Below are 16,102 nucleotides of genomic sequence, written 5' to 3' on the forward strand. Positions count from 1 at the left end.
CCCTGACAGCTCGTTGTGTCTTTTTTTTTTCAGACTAGTCAGCACAGGCGCAGTACCTAATTGAACAGAAATAAATATTCCTGCTGTAAATACGTATATGCGTCTGCGTTCCACTATTCGATACGTACTATTCGTGTTCTATTCGTATTAAAAAAATTGTGGCACATTCGCGACAATGATTAGCGGCCTACAGCAGCAGCTTATAACTCTTCCAAAGTATTTCATTACTGCTTCCCGCAGCACATCCTACACGGTGTAGTGTTTCATCCTGTTCCGGTCATTTTAAGACAGCCTAGTTTCTTGTAGGCCGAGCATCTTTGTTCGCTCATCACAGTTACGTACGCGAACTCGGTCACACTCGGGCGTGGGCTTAATTCCAAGCTTCCGTCGAAGACGAAGACAAAAGAAGAAGCTCGACATCATGGCCGCGACATCAGCTTAGTGGCCCCGACGAATAAATGTTTATTTGTTACGAGTCTTCCGTTCCCACACTCTATAGCACCTTCGGTCTCCTATGTTTACCTGGCGCGGTGGCTTAGCGGGATGTTTCGCTGCTAAGCACGAGGTCGCGGGATAAAATCCCGGTCACGGCGGCCGCATTTTGATGGGGGCAAAATGCAAAAACGCCCGTGTCCCATGCATTAGGGGCCCGTTAAAAATCCCCTGGTGGTCAAAATTAACACGCAGTCCCCCACTACTGCGTGCCTCTTAATGAGATCGTGGTTTTGACACGTAAAACCCCACAATTCATTCATTCTCCCATGTTTCAGGTCACCGAAGGGAGCGAAGCCACAGAGACGGTCAGTAGCGCTTCCTCCGCAACGACGGCAGCCTCGACGCTATCGGACGACGGGCTGTCCCAAACGACAACACCCATGTCGACACGGAGGGCCACCCTGGAGGTGAGCCTCGGAGACACGGACCCGCCTGGGCTGCTGCTTCCGTTCCCGCTGCCGCCACCTAACCGAACAGAACCGTGGTTCAAGAACCAAGGTAAGCGTTCCCGCGCATTCCCGGAGAAAACACGCAGTAAAAGAAAGTACGTTGTTAACTGCATTCTCCTAAAGCCGGAGTGCCTGTATGAGCAGGAGAGAGAAACTTTTTTTATTGAAATGAGGTGAGGTTCTGTGGGAGGCGTCCTTAGTCCAGGACCGCTGCTAAGCGCGCTATGTCTTGCGCTCGTGGTCGGATAACCCGGAGTTGGGCTTCAAGATCTGAAAGTGCAGCTTCCCAGGGAATAAGTGTAGGTTGCTGTGACAGGCGACCAGCTTTGCGATTTCCCGAGTTTGCAGCCTACCGTCCAGGGCATGAGCAGCTTTCGTTATACGGACTACGCAGGTTGCTGTCATAATACGGATTCTTACCGGTGATAACACATCGCTGGATCAGTAAAGCATTACGCAGTACTTGCGTGCGTACTTCAGCACTGCACACTGCACGGTTGTGGAACGTGGTCAAGCATTAGAAAAAACGTGGTCTGGTAAGACACAAATGGAAAGGTCAACTATTGAAACTGTACTGATCAAATCTTGAGCGGTCGATTTCAACTGCAATTACGGGGCCCGCCTGTCCAGAGCGATGGCAGGCACAGATCCGTTTTAATTGCTTATAGCACGTGGCTCAACAGTCCCGATTAGATTGTGGGGCGAATTTTCCTTCCCGGTCTCGTTAATGGTTTTAGGCTCCCTGTATGAATGGCGACAAGAATAAAAGACGGGATGGTATATTCTTTTCCTTTGCCATGTGGCGCACAATAAAATCTGCGACTCAGTCCTGCATGTCCTCAAAAAACGCAGCAAGGCGTTCAAAGCATTTTCAGTTATTCATCGTTTCAGCTTCAGTTCCCTTTTTTTTCAAGTGTTCTTTTTTCTCCATTTATACATATATGTTTTACCTCGTCTCTCTGTCTTTCAATTCCTTTACCACTTCCTCCGTGGACAAGGTTACCTGTCGCTTCTAACCTCTCTGTCTTTCGCTTTCTTTTTACTCCTTTGTTTTCGCCAAGACAGTCGCAATATCTCTCGTGATATTACGATTGTGCTTGCAAGCATTAAGTAATGACATCATCCACGCCCATGTCAAGTTCCATCTCTCTCACTCATATTGCAAAGTTCGGAGTTTTGATGCTATTCTATACGTGAGAAGAATACGTGAGAGCAATAATACTGCATGCGTAAGCCACAAGTTGCGAACACCTGTGTTCGTGCCTCGGTAACGCCACTTAGTACCTACTTAAGGCACGAGCGGCGGAAAGCGTCTCAACCGGTGTACTGAGAATCAAGGCGGGCACTTCTTGACAAGCGGCGTGAAACCTCCATTCAAAGCATCTGAGGGCTGCTCAGTAAGCCTTTTCCTTCCCCTCTACCACTATAGTAAAGCTTGCTGATGGTTGTCTTCAAACATCGTTGCGTGCTGCGCGCAGCGGCAGCTGAAGGCTAATACTTTAATCTCGGCGCTGCCACTCGAGAGTCGTGGTCACTTGATTACGTGCTATATTACACACGTAACGAAGTGGCTAACGTTTATAGAAACTAAGAAAATTTATGCACTAACACGCATGCATGCGCTTGCAAGTTTGTGGCTGTACACGGTGCTGTCCCCCAGCAGGCTTTCATGGCTACAGATATTCACGGCTCTTTGTCATGCAATAGTAAGGACCGTGTAAGTAAGTAAGCCATTGGCCTCGTCGACGGAATCGGCCATCCTTGCGTGCTGTGTTTGCACAACTGGTTGGTGAGTTTTATGACTTACCGAGTTTATACGCCATAGTGCGCGCACTAACCTATGCGAAGCGCAAGTGTACCTCTGCCGAGCTATTTGTGTCTGTGTGTACGCACAAACAAATGCATAACCGGCACCGTTTAGTTGCGAGGCCGCACGCGCATATACATATAACATTCCGATCACGTCTTATACACGCGCTTAGTGTGGGCCTGAAATACCTGTTCTCTACACGATACGAAGAATGGTTCTTCGTATGGTTGCTATTCGCAAGAAAAAAAAAAAAAAAGAAAAAACAACCCTTCTAAATACTTTATTCTTATCGCTCATTGCATAGCGGGGGCCTCGGATGTGGCTGTCTTGATGCCATAAGTTAGCATACGAATATTTATTGGCCAGCTTCCTGCTCCTAAGCTCACGTACTGCGTGATATCTGCGGTTAAAAGCATTCTCCGCATCAGCTACCTTGATTGTGGCCACCTTCAACTGGTCATTTCTTAGCTCTCCGGTAGTGCAGCAAATGTAGTTTACGGCAGCTTTCAAGATGTACTTTGAGAGAAAACAACTCTTACGTTAAAGGACAATGTGATTTAATTGTTGCCATTGAAGCTGGTGTATGCTTGCATGGCAGCAAACGTCTGTTGCTATCATAAATTACTTCTGGTCTCTGCCATGGAGTCTAAGATAACTCGAAGATCCAATTAGTTTGTTACGGTAGGCCAGGAACGTTTGATCTTTTGAATGATTGATGGCGATAACAAAGTTGGCCTTCGCAACGTGCAGAACCTGAAAGTAAACCATCCTAGTTGCTCAAGGAAACCTTGTCGCTTTGCTTTCAACTAGTTGTTCCATGTTTCATGAAACCGTTTCATTCAAGCATTGATTTTAACGAACTTTGTCGACTGTGTATGGTTCTTAGCTCACAGCGTTAATCTACGAAGTAAAAATGGATGAAATGCTATCTATATTAAGAGGCAACTTCAGCCTCGGGGCCAATGCCGAGTTCTTTCTTCAAGTGTGTCTGAAAAGCTGAAACGGTTGGGCAACGCTCAACCTACATTTGAATGAAATTTGTTACATTTCAAAGACAAGGCTATGTGCTATCAACTGGAAGGAGCGGGGCTAGAATTCACAAAAACTTCTTACACTAGAATTTTTCATAAGAATCTTAGCCAATCCGGATGCCAGACATGTCATTAGCGAAGGCGATAAACTAATGAAAAGCAGCACATACGTACGAAAAGCTTTGTGAATTCGGCCCCGGGGGCCGAATTGACATAGCTTTTTATATACCTGCATCTACGAACAGTTTTAGCGTAAGAAAGTTTTTGTACATACTGCCCCTGGTCCTATTCGCAAATTGTTGTTATGCATCAGATGAATGCAATTAATTTTGTCCGCTTCAAATGCTCTGATATAGTAGTTTAGATAACTTTGGTCTTTGTTCTATTGTCTCTATTGTTAAGAAGTTGCAAGATTGAAAGGAAGTTCAACCAGATGAGCGTCCGGTTTGCTACCCTACACTGGGCGTAAGAGAAAGGGGAATAGAAAGAGGAAAAGAGGGAGACAATGAGTACTGAGGGCACGTGTGATGACGCACAGGGACACTATAAGCAGTCTCTTAAACTGGCAATGTTTCTGAAAATATTCATGCCCCAAATAAAAGTATGCTTTAGACGGATACTATCAATGTATGCTTTCTTTGAGGCTAACCCCTTCACCCCCCCCCCCCCAAAAAAAAAAAAAACAAAAACAAAAAAAAAAACATTTAAACTGCTGCAGTGGGGCCTATATTAGTATGTTTATGGGTGTTTGGGTTCAATTTTACTAGCGTGGGTGCCCTCGCTAAGACGAGAATTGACCGTTATCTCTAATAACTCGTGTGCACACCCTGGAAGCCGTGATATTGCGTCGCCGAAAATCAAACTCCGTAGTCCGGCGTGCCGTTTGAGAATGTCAATGATGCGTGCGGCGACATTCGACGATGGACCTGCAATGTCGGTGGCTGTCAAATTGGCAGCGTTTGACAGCAATTACTTGCGTAGCGTTGAGAGCGCTTTGTGTGGCCATTCATCCAGCCAGCCAGCCAGTCATATGGCTGCCTACGCGCAGGTGGTGGAAGCGAGAAGCGGACACGTGCTGTTACACAACTGCAACTACGTATATTGAGAGGCGGATTTGTGGCAAGTGCGGCTGTAACACACTGATAGTACACCGGAAACGTCAGAGTTTATCAGAGAGAGAGAAAGAGGTATTCTTCAATAGATACTAGAATTGTCTGCCTGGCCATACATCTAGGATAGATCTTCAGGTGAAAAGTAAGAAATTAGTGAAATTTAAGAGCGAGTCAGATTATCCTTGCATCGATGCACGCTGAAGGCAGCAGGGTAAAAGTAATTAAATTGTCGGGCTTATCGTCTCGAAACATAACAGTGGATTATGAGATACGCCACAGTGAGGGGCTCATCGATTAATTTTGACCACCTGGGGTTCTGTGACGTGTACCCAAAGCAGAGTACACGAGCGTTTCCGCATTCCGCCCGGATGACGCATTTCCGCATTCGGCCGCGGCGACCGGGTATCGAACCCACGACCTCAACAGCACACCGCCATAGGCATTGAACCACAGTGGCGTGTAAAGCGGCAGGGTAATAAAAGCGGACCAGCTGGTGGCATTGATGTTGGATACCGCAAACAGAACTGACCAACGAAAATGGGAACAGGAGGGGCGCGTTAGTGCTGTTAGTGCTGTCTCTTTTTGCGTTCGTATTTGCGCTGATCACCATGCACGAATGGAAACCGCTCTACTGCAGTTCTGATTATGAGGCACGCCGTAGTGGGGGACTCCGGAAATTTGGACCACCTCGGGTTCTTTAACGTGCACCTAAATCTAAGTACATGGGTGTTTTCGCATTTCGCCCCCATCGAAATGCGGCCGCCGTGGCCGGGATTCAATCCCGCGACCTCGTGCTCAGCAGCCCAACACCATAGCCACTGAGCAACCACGGCGGGTCCGCTCTAACAGAGACAATGAGTGATTATCACGTTATTATATATGGCGTCGAGATCTTGGGGAGATTGTCAGGCTATTTGAGAATTACTTTCACGATGCAGTCTTTTATCACTTTTCCTTATTGACTGACGTGCTGCGGTACCCGCAGTGTTCCTGGCGATCGGCCACTCTAACGCGACAGAAGAAAATAAGCGTTCTGTATGAGACAATACTCGGAAAGTTGAAGGCGATGCTGAGAATACTTGAACATGTTTACTGAACAGTGTGAACGGCAGAAAACAGCGGAGAAGAGCAGCTCTCCTCCTGCCTATGCAGTTCTTGTATCTTTCACGCTGTCCGGTCATCATGTTGAAAAGCCCCAGAGTGTCGTTACAAAACACGAACACAGCAGTTGAGTTTTCCTCCAGTTGTACTCCTTACAAACGAAGACGCGGTCGGTCTGCGTGCCATATAGCCATCGCACACTAGCTCTAAGCTTCAATTACATGGGATCGAATTCTCGGAACTATGTAGCACCATCGAAATCCCACCTAAATTTTTAAGTAAATAGCTTTGTTTGGCTCTTTCGTCTATTTTCGTGGTTGGCCGACGGCCGGACTCTGCAAGGAAAACGTTCGTTCACTCGCTCGTTCGTTCGCTCGGGCTATTCGCTTGCATCGACAAACATCTTCGATGATTTCTGTACAATTAATTTTGTTAAAGTTCGCAATCTTAGTACGTATGGTTGTTTTTCGGAGCACTGAACTCTCTGCGGTGAAGGCGACATGGGAAACCTATTCCCCTCAAACACACTTTTTATGGAATAAAGCTGTGTAGTGAAGCTTGCTTCGCATATTATTATTTTTTTCTTCTTCTTCTAAGCCTTTTGGCATTACGTAGGCGGGGGAACGTAGAGCAGCTCATATCAACCCTGCGTTTACCGAGCCTAATCCGGTGTCAAATGCAATCCGTCGAGCTACGGTGTTATGAAAACCGCAATCGGGCAAAGAACAACCCATATTGCTCATTAAGCGTTCCGCACGCGTCTGGAAGTCGGTATGTTCAGCCACATCCTTGCACTACGAGTGGCGAACCTTCGGTCGTCTAGCCGTGACTTGGCGATCAAGGCAAGGAAAGAAGTGCAACGCCGTGCACCGTGTCGGAATCAGCTACACCACTGATGGGTGAACGCGGAGCCGGCCGCAGTTGCGCCAAGACATTTGCGACGACTCGTTAGCAGACACAAACGCGTCAGCTTCCACCTCCACGCAACCCCGTATACACTGCCTCGGTGATTACGGCAAGGACGTGCCTATCGAAACGTCTTCTCCCCCGCCCAAGCGCTCAGCCCTTTGTTACCTATACAGCTCCTTGTCCGTGCTCATAAATTCTGCCCCGAACCTACTGAGGCTGCTCCTCAGAGTCCCCCCCCCCCCCCCCCCCCCCCACACACACACACACACACACTGTGACCGTCCGGATACAACAGAAAAAAAAAAAAAAGAAAAAGGCAATCCCGAGCAGCTAGCAGCCGCGTCGGGTGAGGACAACCGACGCTGGTTTCGGCCGTGTGTGTGGCACGCCGCGGCTTCGGACAAGTGAAAGCGGCCGCGCCGGCTACATGCAGCGTATACGCGTCATGGGGTTGCCCGGCTAGTATTCAATGCCGCAGTAATCGCCGTACCGTGACTGCGTCGTCGCGCATCGCGTCCTTCCGCTCCGCCGCCGCCGCCGTTTCCAGCCCTTGTCGCCCTGCGTGGCTGCACGACTCTCGCTGCTGGGGACGGGGCGCTATCTCCCGTGCACGGCCGCTCTCCCATCATGCACGCGCGGCCTTGCGGTACACTTGCCCGGCCGTGCCTTCTTGCGTCGCTTTTGTGTCCGAGTCCTCTTATAAAAACGCGTATCTCGTGACCTCGTCTTGCGTGTGCCTCCTGATACAGAAACACACTTCTTTTCTCTCCTGCTTTGCTTTGCCTCCGCGCAAAGAGACCGAGATTGAAAGTGTTTTTTTTTTTTGTATTAGTAATTGGTGCGTGCTCTTGTGGCAGATTCCGCGAACAATTTCGTCCTTTTCCGCGACTGACGATATGCATATATATGCGCGCTATCAACGGAGAGGATGTCCTGTCATGGAAAACTCGAACGATAACGTGCATTGAATTGACCGGCATAAAGAAGGGGCCGTTCCCGAAGCACTAAATAGGTCGCAAGGACAGTGATGAGAGATGAGATTATTTTGGTTTCGATCCTACACGGATGGCGGACAACGTGCCACTAGCACCGCTAGTTATTGCGTGACGTTTGGAGGCTGTCTTCCTTGAGCTTAGAAATAGTAGCAGCCCTCAAATCAGGTTTTGCAAACTTTGTTATCGGCTGCACGTATGCCTGCTGTTTTACGCCGGGATGTACTTTGGCTGCGCCGTTTATACAGAGAGCCTTTGAACTTCTTGTGGCAGTTTCCGGCAGGCGAAAACTGAACTCCATCTGTTGCACGAAAGGCAAAGTTATCTGGTTTTATATAAAAAAGTCCTTCACCGGGAAACCACACGACGAACAATAAACGTCCATACTTTGACCAGAGAGACTTTGTCCCAGACCGGGGATAGCGTAGTAGTTTTGCTTGACTCAAATTATAAATAGTGCATCAATCTGTCTCTATTTCTCCTCCGCGGCGTCACCAGAAATTTGAATGAGCGGCTGTGCACGCTCCCCTTTACCGGTAAGCGCCCTGTCACTTCCTCTACGGAGGTGCCTGTTTCGCAGCAAATGCGGTCTGCTTGCAGCCAGCTGCGTCGTGCACTATAAACAAGGTAACATTAAGAAATGTGCACGTATTCACATATGAAAATAACGGGCGCTACTGTATACCGTAATGGTAGCAGGTGCGTGAGTTTCAATATTGTTTGTCAGTCCTAAAGTTTCTATCGGCCGAAGTAAAGTGTTTTGGAGTGTATACTACGGGTGAAGCTGCGACACCAGTAGTATGACATGACACCTAAATCTGACAACTTATCCATATGTTTGCCCCCTGTAAATTTTACTAAGAACAACTGCTACCCCTAGACAAAGCGGAAAAGGAAAACACTGAAATTCATGCGTCGGTTAACTTCATTTGAGTTAAAGGAGTAAAAATATTAGCGTTTGTGTATCTGCCTTTTAAAAGGTTTCCGTGTTTAGAGTGTATTCCCTTTGAGATATCGCACTGTTCCTTAGAGAGACAGAGAAGCAAGGAAAGACAGGGAGGTTAACCAGACGTACAGTCCCGCTTAACATGTGCGCTGCAACACGGTGCGCCCGTGGCCGAGGGCCCGCAGGACAGCACGGTCACGCCGACATAGAAAAAAATTAAACAGCGTTCCAATTACGGGTATTTATTAAACTATCTTTTTTGGGGGGATATCGACGCCGCCTTGCAATCTAGGGGCCCCTTTGTCCACGGCCACCGTGTTGCAGTTCATAATGAACGTGACTGCACGTGCGCTTTGCTGTATCCTGCACTGGTGTAAGGGTATAAAAGGGCGAAAAGAGAGAGAGAGAGAGAGAGATGGCACTAGTTGCTCACCCACACGAAGACGCGCAGCAAGTCTGAACGGTCGCAGACACCTGTCGGCTTCAGGTAATGCAGTAATGTTCTCGTTGCTTTCTGGCCAGGAAAAGCATTAAACAAATTGGGCTGCGTGAACTGGAATTTATGTGCGGTGTTTAATATGTTTACAACAGCAATAATAATAATGATGACAATAACAACGAGATTGACGAGACCCCTACGTGTACTTTAAGCTATTCCGCTGTAGGGCGCACTAAATCTAGAGACGTACGCCTCCTCTGCATTGGTGATGGAGTTGTAGTACCGGACTCTCGGCGCCGCTGCGGCGTTAAAAATCGTGCAGTTCAAACAGCAGCGAAGCACACGGGTGATGCTTAATGTGTGAAAATAGATGAGTCACGCTCAGTTTGGCTGTTCCAGCTGCGACTATCAGGCGTCCACGGTGCCACATGCTTCCGTGCCTGGAAGTCTTTCTGCATCATCTGTTTATTTACTATAGGGATTTGATAGCGTTAACAAATAACAGTAATAAGTATAGGGATTACGAACGACGTCAGTGACCTGTTGCACCAGAATGCCTAACCTTAGCTATCGATCAGGTTGCATGCTTTGTGACGCCAGGGCTATGAAATCGCACGTTTTGTTCCACGTCTAGTGACGATGAAGGTCTGTCTGACCCATGCACATGTGAGGATAGCGCGTTTCCTACATTTCTGAATCTGAAGATGTTGCGTGAACAGCTGCAGCAATTTCAGCTCTGCAATTGTTTGTCCGTTAAGCTGTATGCTGGTCGAAAGTGAATGATAGATGGCGATGCTATATTCGAGTTCCCGAACTGGCTGAATGTCAAGTCGCACACTGTAGCAACCATTGGGCGAGCTATAGGCCGGGACATTGAATAACATACCAAGGAATGAAAACATACTCTTTCGAAAAAATAAAATAAAAAAAATAGCCAGAACTCATCTTGAAGCGCCCAAATGCATGTAAAAGGGAGCGAAAAACGCGACGCGACACACTGGCGATGTAGCTGACGCATTTTGTCAACGAGAGATATAAAGAAAATTGTAACCAGACCTACAGTTTTCTCCACTCATTAGCTACCTTTGTATACCAAACGAACACGCGAGTCTTGCAAAGACCAGAGTGCGCTATTCTTCATCGCGTACTCTTCAACGTTTAATATCTAGCTAAATAAGTCTACACCGTAAACGACAAAGGCCTCGTTCGTAGCTTTCCTGTAGTTTGCCGCCGCCAGTTGCGCCGACCCCAAACCCACATTACGGCGGAAACTTGGGCATATTGGTTTTGCATCGTGTATAAAAAAGGCGCGAAAATGACCACGACACATAGAGTAGACCGACACACGATATCGGTTGGAAGTGGCGCTTCGTTTGTGCTAGTGTCTCTGTGTGTTGACGTTGGTTTCGGCCCTTTTGCGCGACTCAGAAGTCGCCGAATCGCATTGCTGCTTGGCGCGTCTCTGGAGGCTGTTATGTGCGTTTGCGGGAAACCCCCAGAGTTCTTCGCGGCTACGCTTTTGGCTATTTGTGCGCTGTATGAGGCACGCGTGTGACGTCGTTTCTGCTGGCCTGAAGAGGGAAGCGTCCGTCATGAGAAAGGCGAGCGGGCTTTCGTTAGAATTCTCAACTGTTTGCGTTGCGTACATTCGTGTATCATTCTGTGGCAGACACGATCGTCACTGCGTGATCAATACGATGCGTGCTTGACAGTTCTCAATTTGGAAATTTGGTGAGGGCGCACTTCTGGAGTGTGCACTGGGTAGATACGGGTCGGTGTTGGAGCCCTTCATTGTGGAGAGAAGGTTTATTTGAGCTTTCATGCTTTCAGCAAACACGATTGTAGCACTCGAATGATTTGTCCTTGCTATAGACCGTTTTTTCATTGGCGCCGCCATTGCGTAGGCAGTGGCACCATCTATGAGCAGTTGGCATGCTTGCTTGGGCGGACGCCCCTGTTGTATGCTGTGGTATACGCTCGGCGGCAGTTACTGGTGGATTTTTTCGCACTCGCACGGTCTATTTAGCATCAAATGGTGTCTTCTACGTGGGGAACGGTCCTGTGAGGCGTAGTGAAGGAATTTAAGTGTGAAGTAATTAAGCGGCTGGAGTAACTGCTGGTGTTATAGGGCGGACGGAGCACCCAGCGCGAGGTGCACGCGTTTGTTTGAGCTTACAATCAGCCTCGGATATCAGCTAGGTATTTCGGAAAATTCGTTTCACGAATGTTACCTTACTGCAGCTTTCTCAGCACTGTAATTCTAAGCTCTGGTTTAGCTGCAACGAGTAGTTACGAAACATTTCACGATCCTAACAGCGTGGGTACCGTTCTGCTGGAGAATAAGTCGTGCTGTTTACTTTGATAAGCGTTCAAGATGTTATCTGTAGATACACTGGGTGACTGCCTTGTTTGCTGGGCAAGGCTTCCGCCTACAAATAAAATAGTTTGGTTAATAATAACCGCATACCGTACAGTGTGAATCACACTTTTCGAGTGGTCGAATCACCAGCTGCAGACTGTGCGAGCGCCCGGGGCAGTACTAAACGTTGTGTTATAGATCTGTTTGTTCTATATAGCGTATGGTCCAAGTGGTACAAGCATGCGGCACGACCATGCGGAGTCTTATTGCGTCGTTATGCCGTGTTCTGTTTTATTTTGCCGCAAAATGAGGACATATGAACTCTCTATTTTTTTTTTCAGACTCCGAAGTTCAGTCATTTACGACGCATTCACCCACGTTACGGAAATTGTGTACTTAAGCTGTTGGATTCTCTTTATGCGATCCCCATTGTATATTGTGCCTTAAAGGGAAAAAAGGCAATGTCAATCTAAGCACGAAGCAATTGTGTGTATCATGTTGGCTTGCCAACCACAGTGCTCGCTGTGTTGAGCAAAGCCTTCGGCCTCTTGCAGGAGGCTAACGTAGACATAGTGATTTGAAGTCTACTAGATTTAAAATGCGTGAGAACGATGCCGGTGGCTGATGGAAATGTTTCACAACAACTCTTCGTCGAGTGAAAACCAATACATCCAACATAGTGATCATAACACATACACACACCGCGGCTGATGATGCGCGTCGCATTTTTGCACATCCAAGAGAAATTTCCAGATACGTAGCAGCTACTGCTGTGCCTAAAGGCTACACAGTGGTTGTCCGACGACCTCGTAAGAACTGACATCCCGTAAATTGCACTCAGAACTAGCTAAAACACCTCCAAATCGTTCCACAGTGCGCGACCGGCAACACATTTAAGCCGCGCCGCGCCGGCTCGGACAAGCCAGAGAGGAGGAAAGGCTCGTCGCGTGCCCTTTCCTCCTCGCCCGATGAAAAGGTCTATAGCAGGAGCAAGAACAGGCCTTAAGAACATGTGGCCACATTCACAAAGCTTTTCTTTCGTAAGTTCGCTTTGCCATTGGCTGGCCGCCTTTGCTAATGATATATGTCTGGCATCCGGATTGGCTAAAATGTTTTTTTTTTTGCGAAAAATTCTAGCGTAAGAAGTTTTTGTGAATTCGGGCACTGAGCGTCAAGAGAAAGAGATCGAAATAAACGAAAGAAAGTGGCACTTACGCGAGGTACGCTTAAATAAATTACCTTTACGCAACACCTATTATTCTTCGGCGTTCCAGCGGTAAGCGCGGCGCGTTGCGCACTAACAAATGTCGAAATATCCGTGTTAAGATCCCGCAGCGTCTATAAAACAGGGGGCTCTAACGGCGGAGCTATCTTACGCCGACGAAATTGCCTTCTGCGTTCACCTTTGCACAATAGCCACGTATGCAGTTTTCTTGTCTCTAATTTTTCCTTTGTCTGCATATATCGCTTTTGTTTGTACTCACTCGGGTTGCAAGCATCGTGCGATTACGTTCTTGCGCAAAGAGAAAGTATCAGCACGTAGCTATGGAAAATACATCCGCCTCGCTCGCATGCGTGTCGCAACTCCGAGCTAAGTGTTTCGCCGCAAACCAGACGCGACGAAAGCGACTGCGTAGTTCTCAGAGTCCTTACCGCAGACGCATACCTTTAAAAGGCGCCCGAGCTTCCTTACTACGTATCGTCGGGCAGCTGAGACTTGGGTCGCGCACTTTTGCGTCCGTGCCTGCCCGCGAGTTCTTCAGCTACCGCTATAGCTGCGCACTCTTCGTCCTATAGAGCAAAAAGGAAAGAATGAAAAAACAACAAAAGCAAATATAAGACACAAAACACTTTCGAACCTGGCTGCTGTCCATCGCCGAAACAAACGGGCCACAAGTTTCGGGCTGAATTAAGCACGTGCGGCGTATAGCTGGCCCGCTCATTGTCGCGGGTGCCGTCTAATTGCGGCCTCCTCCTTTACCTCGCCCGAAGCTCGGGGGGTGGGGGGGGGGTGAGGAGGACTTCCGGGCGAGGGCCGTCGACGCTTCCGGCAATCCGCGCCGCGGGGGGCGAATCGTCCGCCTTTTGTGCCCCTGAATCCGGCGGCCGATGGTTGCATCAAAAAGGACTTCCGGCGCGCTGCCTGCTCAAAGAAAGTAAAACAAAGGGCAGCCCCCCGAATGAGCCGAGCTCGGCGTCTTCTTTGAGGTCGCCTCGCAGCGCGAGCCAGTCGCTGAGGACGTCGCTGGAGACGACGCTACTCACTTCCGCCATGACTGCGCGGACACGCGACTCTTCCCCGGAGATGAGCCTGCGGGGCGCATATGCGACGGAACCCGCGCCTTCTTCTTTTTTTTTTTTTTTTTTTTGACCCGCTCGAATGGGCAGCACTGCGCGACTGTGACCGTGTTCCATATGGGTCGCCTATGCTTTGTTCCGATGACAAATTTGTGCGGTCGGCGATCGGCCGCTGGTTAAATGAGGTCTGTTCCGCGTCCGGCTGGTTCTTCCTGGGCGCTGTTCTATATGTATATATATACATGCTGGTATGCGGAGCTGGAGCTGCGAGCGAGAGGGCACCGTGGCATCGGCAAGCTTCTGAGTTTAGATCGCGATACAATGGGGTCTAACTGACAATTGCAGCCCGCTGTGTAGTTACGATACGCTGGCACCATCGGGTTCGCACAAGTGACGAGCGAGTACAGTAGGGAAGCCGAAACCGTTTGTGCTGTTCGATGGATGCGTCAGCTGTACGGACATCAAGCATTTCTGTTACATGCAGCGTGCTATATACTGTGCAGTGAATTGAACGGCAGTGTCACGGAAACCAGATATATTTGGTTAAGTGACGTGAAATAGACATTGACTGGGCACAGCGCGCTTTTTATGGTGTTGAAGGTGAGGTACCGACAAAGCTGCAGAGTCCTTTCTCATAACAGCCATCACACGATTATAAGACTCTCATCCGGCCCAAGTGAGGACGATAAAGGAACGGCACGAGAGCAAACTGTGACTACACTTACACCCTTTTTGTACATATCTTTCGACTATATCTTTATTCGGACGTAATGGTCACCAAATCTGTGCTTGGCGGCAGCAGCACGGATGACAGTCGGACATGTTTAACTGTAATGTTTTTTCCGGACTGACCGCTACCGAGAAATTTGTTGCATGTATTTCAATTTGCCCGGTCACAAATCGTCGCCACGTGGCACGATGGAACTTTCATATATACCTCTAAATTCAAAACTCGAAAGCAGCAACGACACAATGATGCGCTATATTTAGGCGCGCCTTGAAAACATCACATACACTGTAGTCGGTTTAGACCAGCACGCTCACGTCCTGCTTACTGCAGAACTTCACCTCTGACAGCCACTTCGTTTGCACGGTAGGCTTTATTCCTTCTAACTTATTTTCCTGTAGAAAAGTATATATTCACACTTGCGCTATCTTATTAATAAATACGAAGCATTTCTTGGCGAACATTTGCCACTTTGAGAGTATCTATCTATCTATCTATCTATCTATCTATCTATCTATCTATCTATCTATCTATCTATCTATCTATCTATCTATCTATCTATCTATCTATCTATCTATCTATCTATCTATCTATCTATCTATCTATCTATCTATCTATCTATCTATCTATCTATCTATCTATCTATCTATCTATCTATCTATCTATCTATCTATCTATCTATCTATCTATCTATCTATCTATCTATCTATCTATCTATCTATCTATCTATCTATCTATCTATCTATCTATCTCTAGCCGCCTACGTCTTGGTGCTCTCATGGTCGTTTCATTAACTTGGTATGTACCAAAATTGGCATAGTATTGCAAGAGTGTATGACGAAGAACATAAATGATAGGTCATGACATAAATGTCATCACATGCGTGTCATGTAGGTCGTGAAACAGCCGCCTACGTCTTGGTGCTCTCATGGTTGTTTCGTGAACTTGGTAGGCTCCCCGCTCACTGCTTCGCATAACATCAATTCTCACAGGGCGAGGGATCTGCCGGCTTTTTTTTAATAGTTATTTTTTGTTTGTGATTGTGTTTCGAAAAGGACAATTCGCCACACAGTTCTCGAAAGCCATTCAATGACAATAGCTGCGCTGCAAACTTTCGGCTCTGGGCAGTCAACCATTGTCACATGATACGATAGTTGGACCATAGCCAATTAGTAGCCGGCCCTGGAAGACCAGCTTTCAGGGCAGTGAAAAACGTTTTTATAAGTACGGACATGTGCTCAAAATATTACGGACAATTTTATGCAGTGACTCGTGTTCGTTGTTGATACTTTTATTTCTTGCTTGTGTGTGTTAATGTTTGAGGGAGCTAAAGTATCATTTTCATTTATTTGTTATTTGTAAACTTTTAAAGCAAATTGATGTTTTCCGTACAAGTCAATTGGAGTAACCGGAGACGTTCTGTTTCACAACTCT

At 47.6% G+C, this 16,102-nt stretch overlaps 1 protein-coding gene across 1 annotated transcript in view; it reads left to right on the forward strand.

The window, feature by feature from the left end:
• Positions 1-761: 761 nt before the first annotated feature.
• LOC119444910 (cubilin) overlaps positions 762-16,102 on the forward strand; it is a 337,977-nt gene continuing 322,636 nt past the window's right edge. The window contains exon 1 of the mRNA XM_049662748.1: positions 762-993. Coding sequence (XP_049518705.1) covers positions 762-993 — 232 coding nt within the window. The remainder of the gene's footprint in view (positions 994-16,102) is intronic.

This window comes from Dermacentor silvarum, chromosome 1 (assembly GCF_013339745.2).
Source record: "Dermacentor silvarum isolate Dsil-2018 chromosome 1, BIME_Dsil_1.4, whole genome shotgun sequence".
NCBI lineage: Eukaryota > Metazoa > Arthropoda > Arachnida > Ixodida > Ixodidae > Dermacentor > Dermacentor silvarum.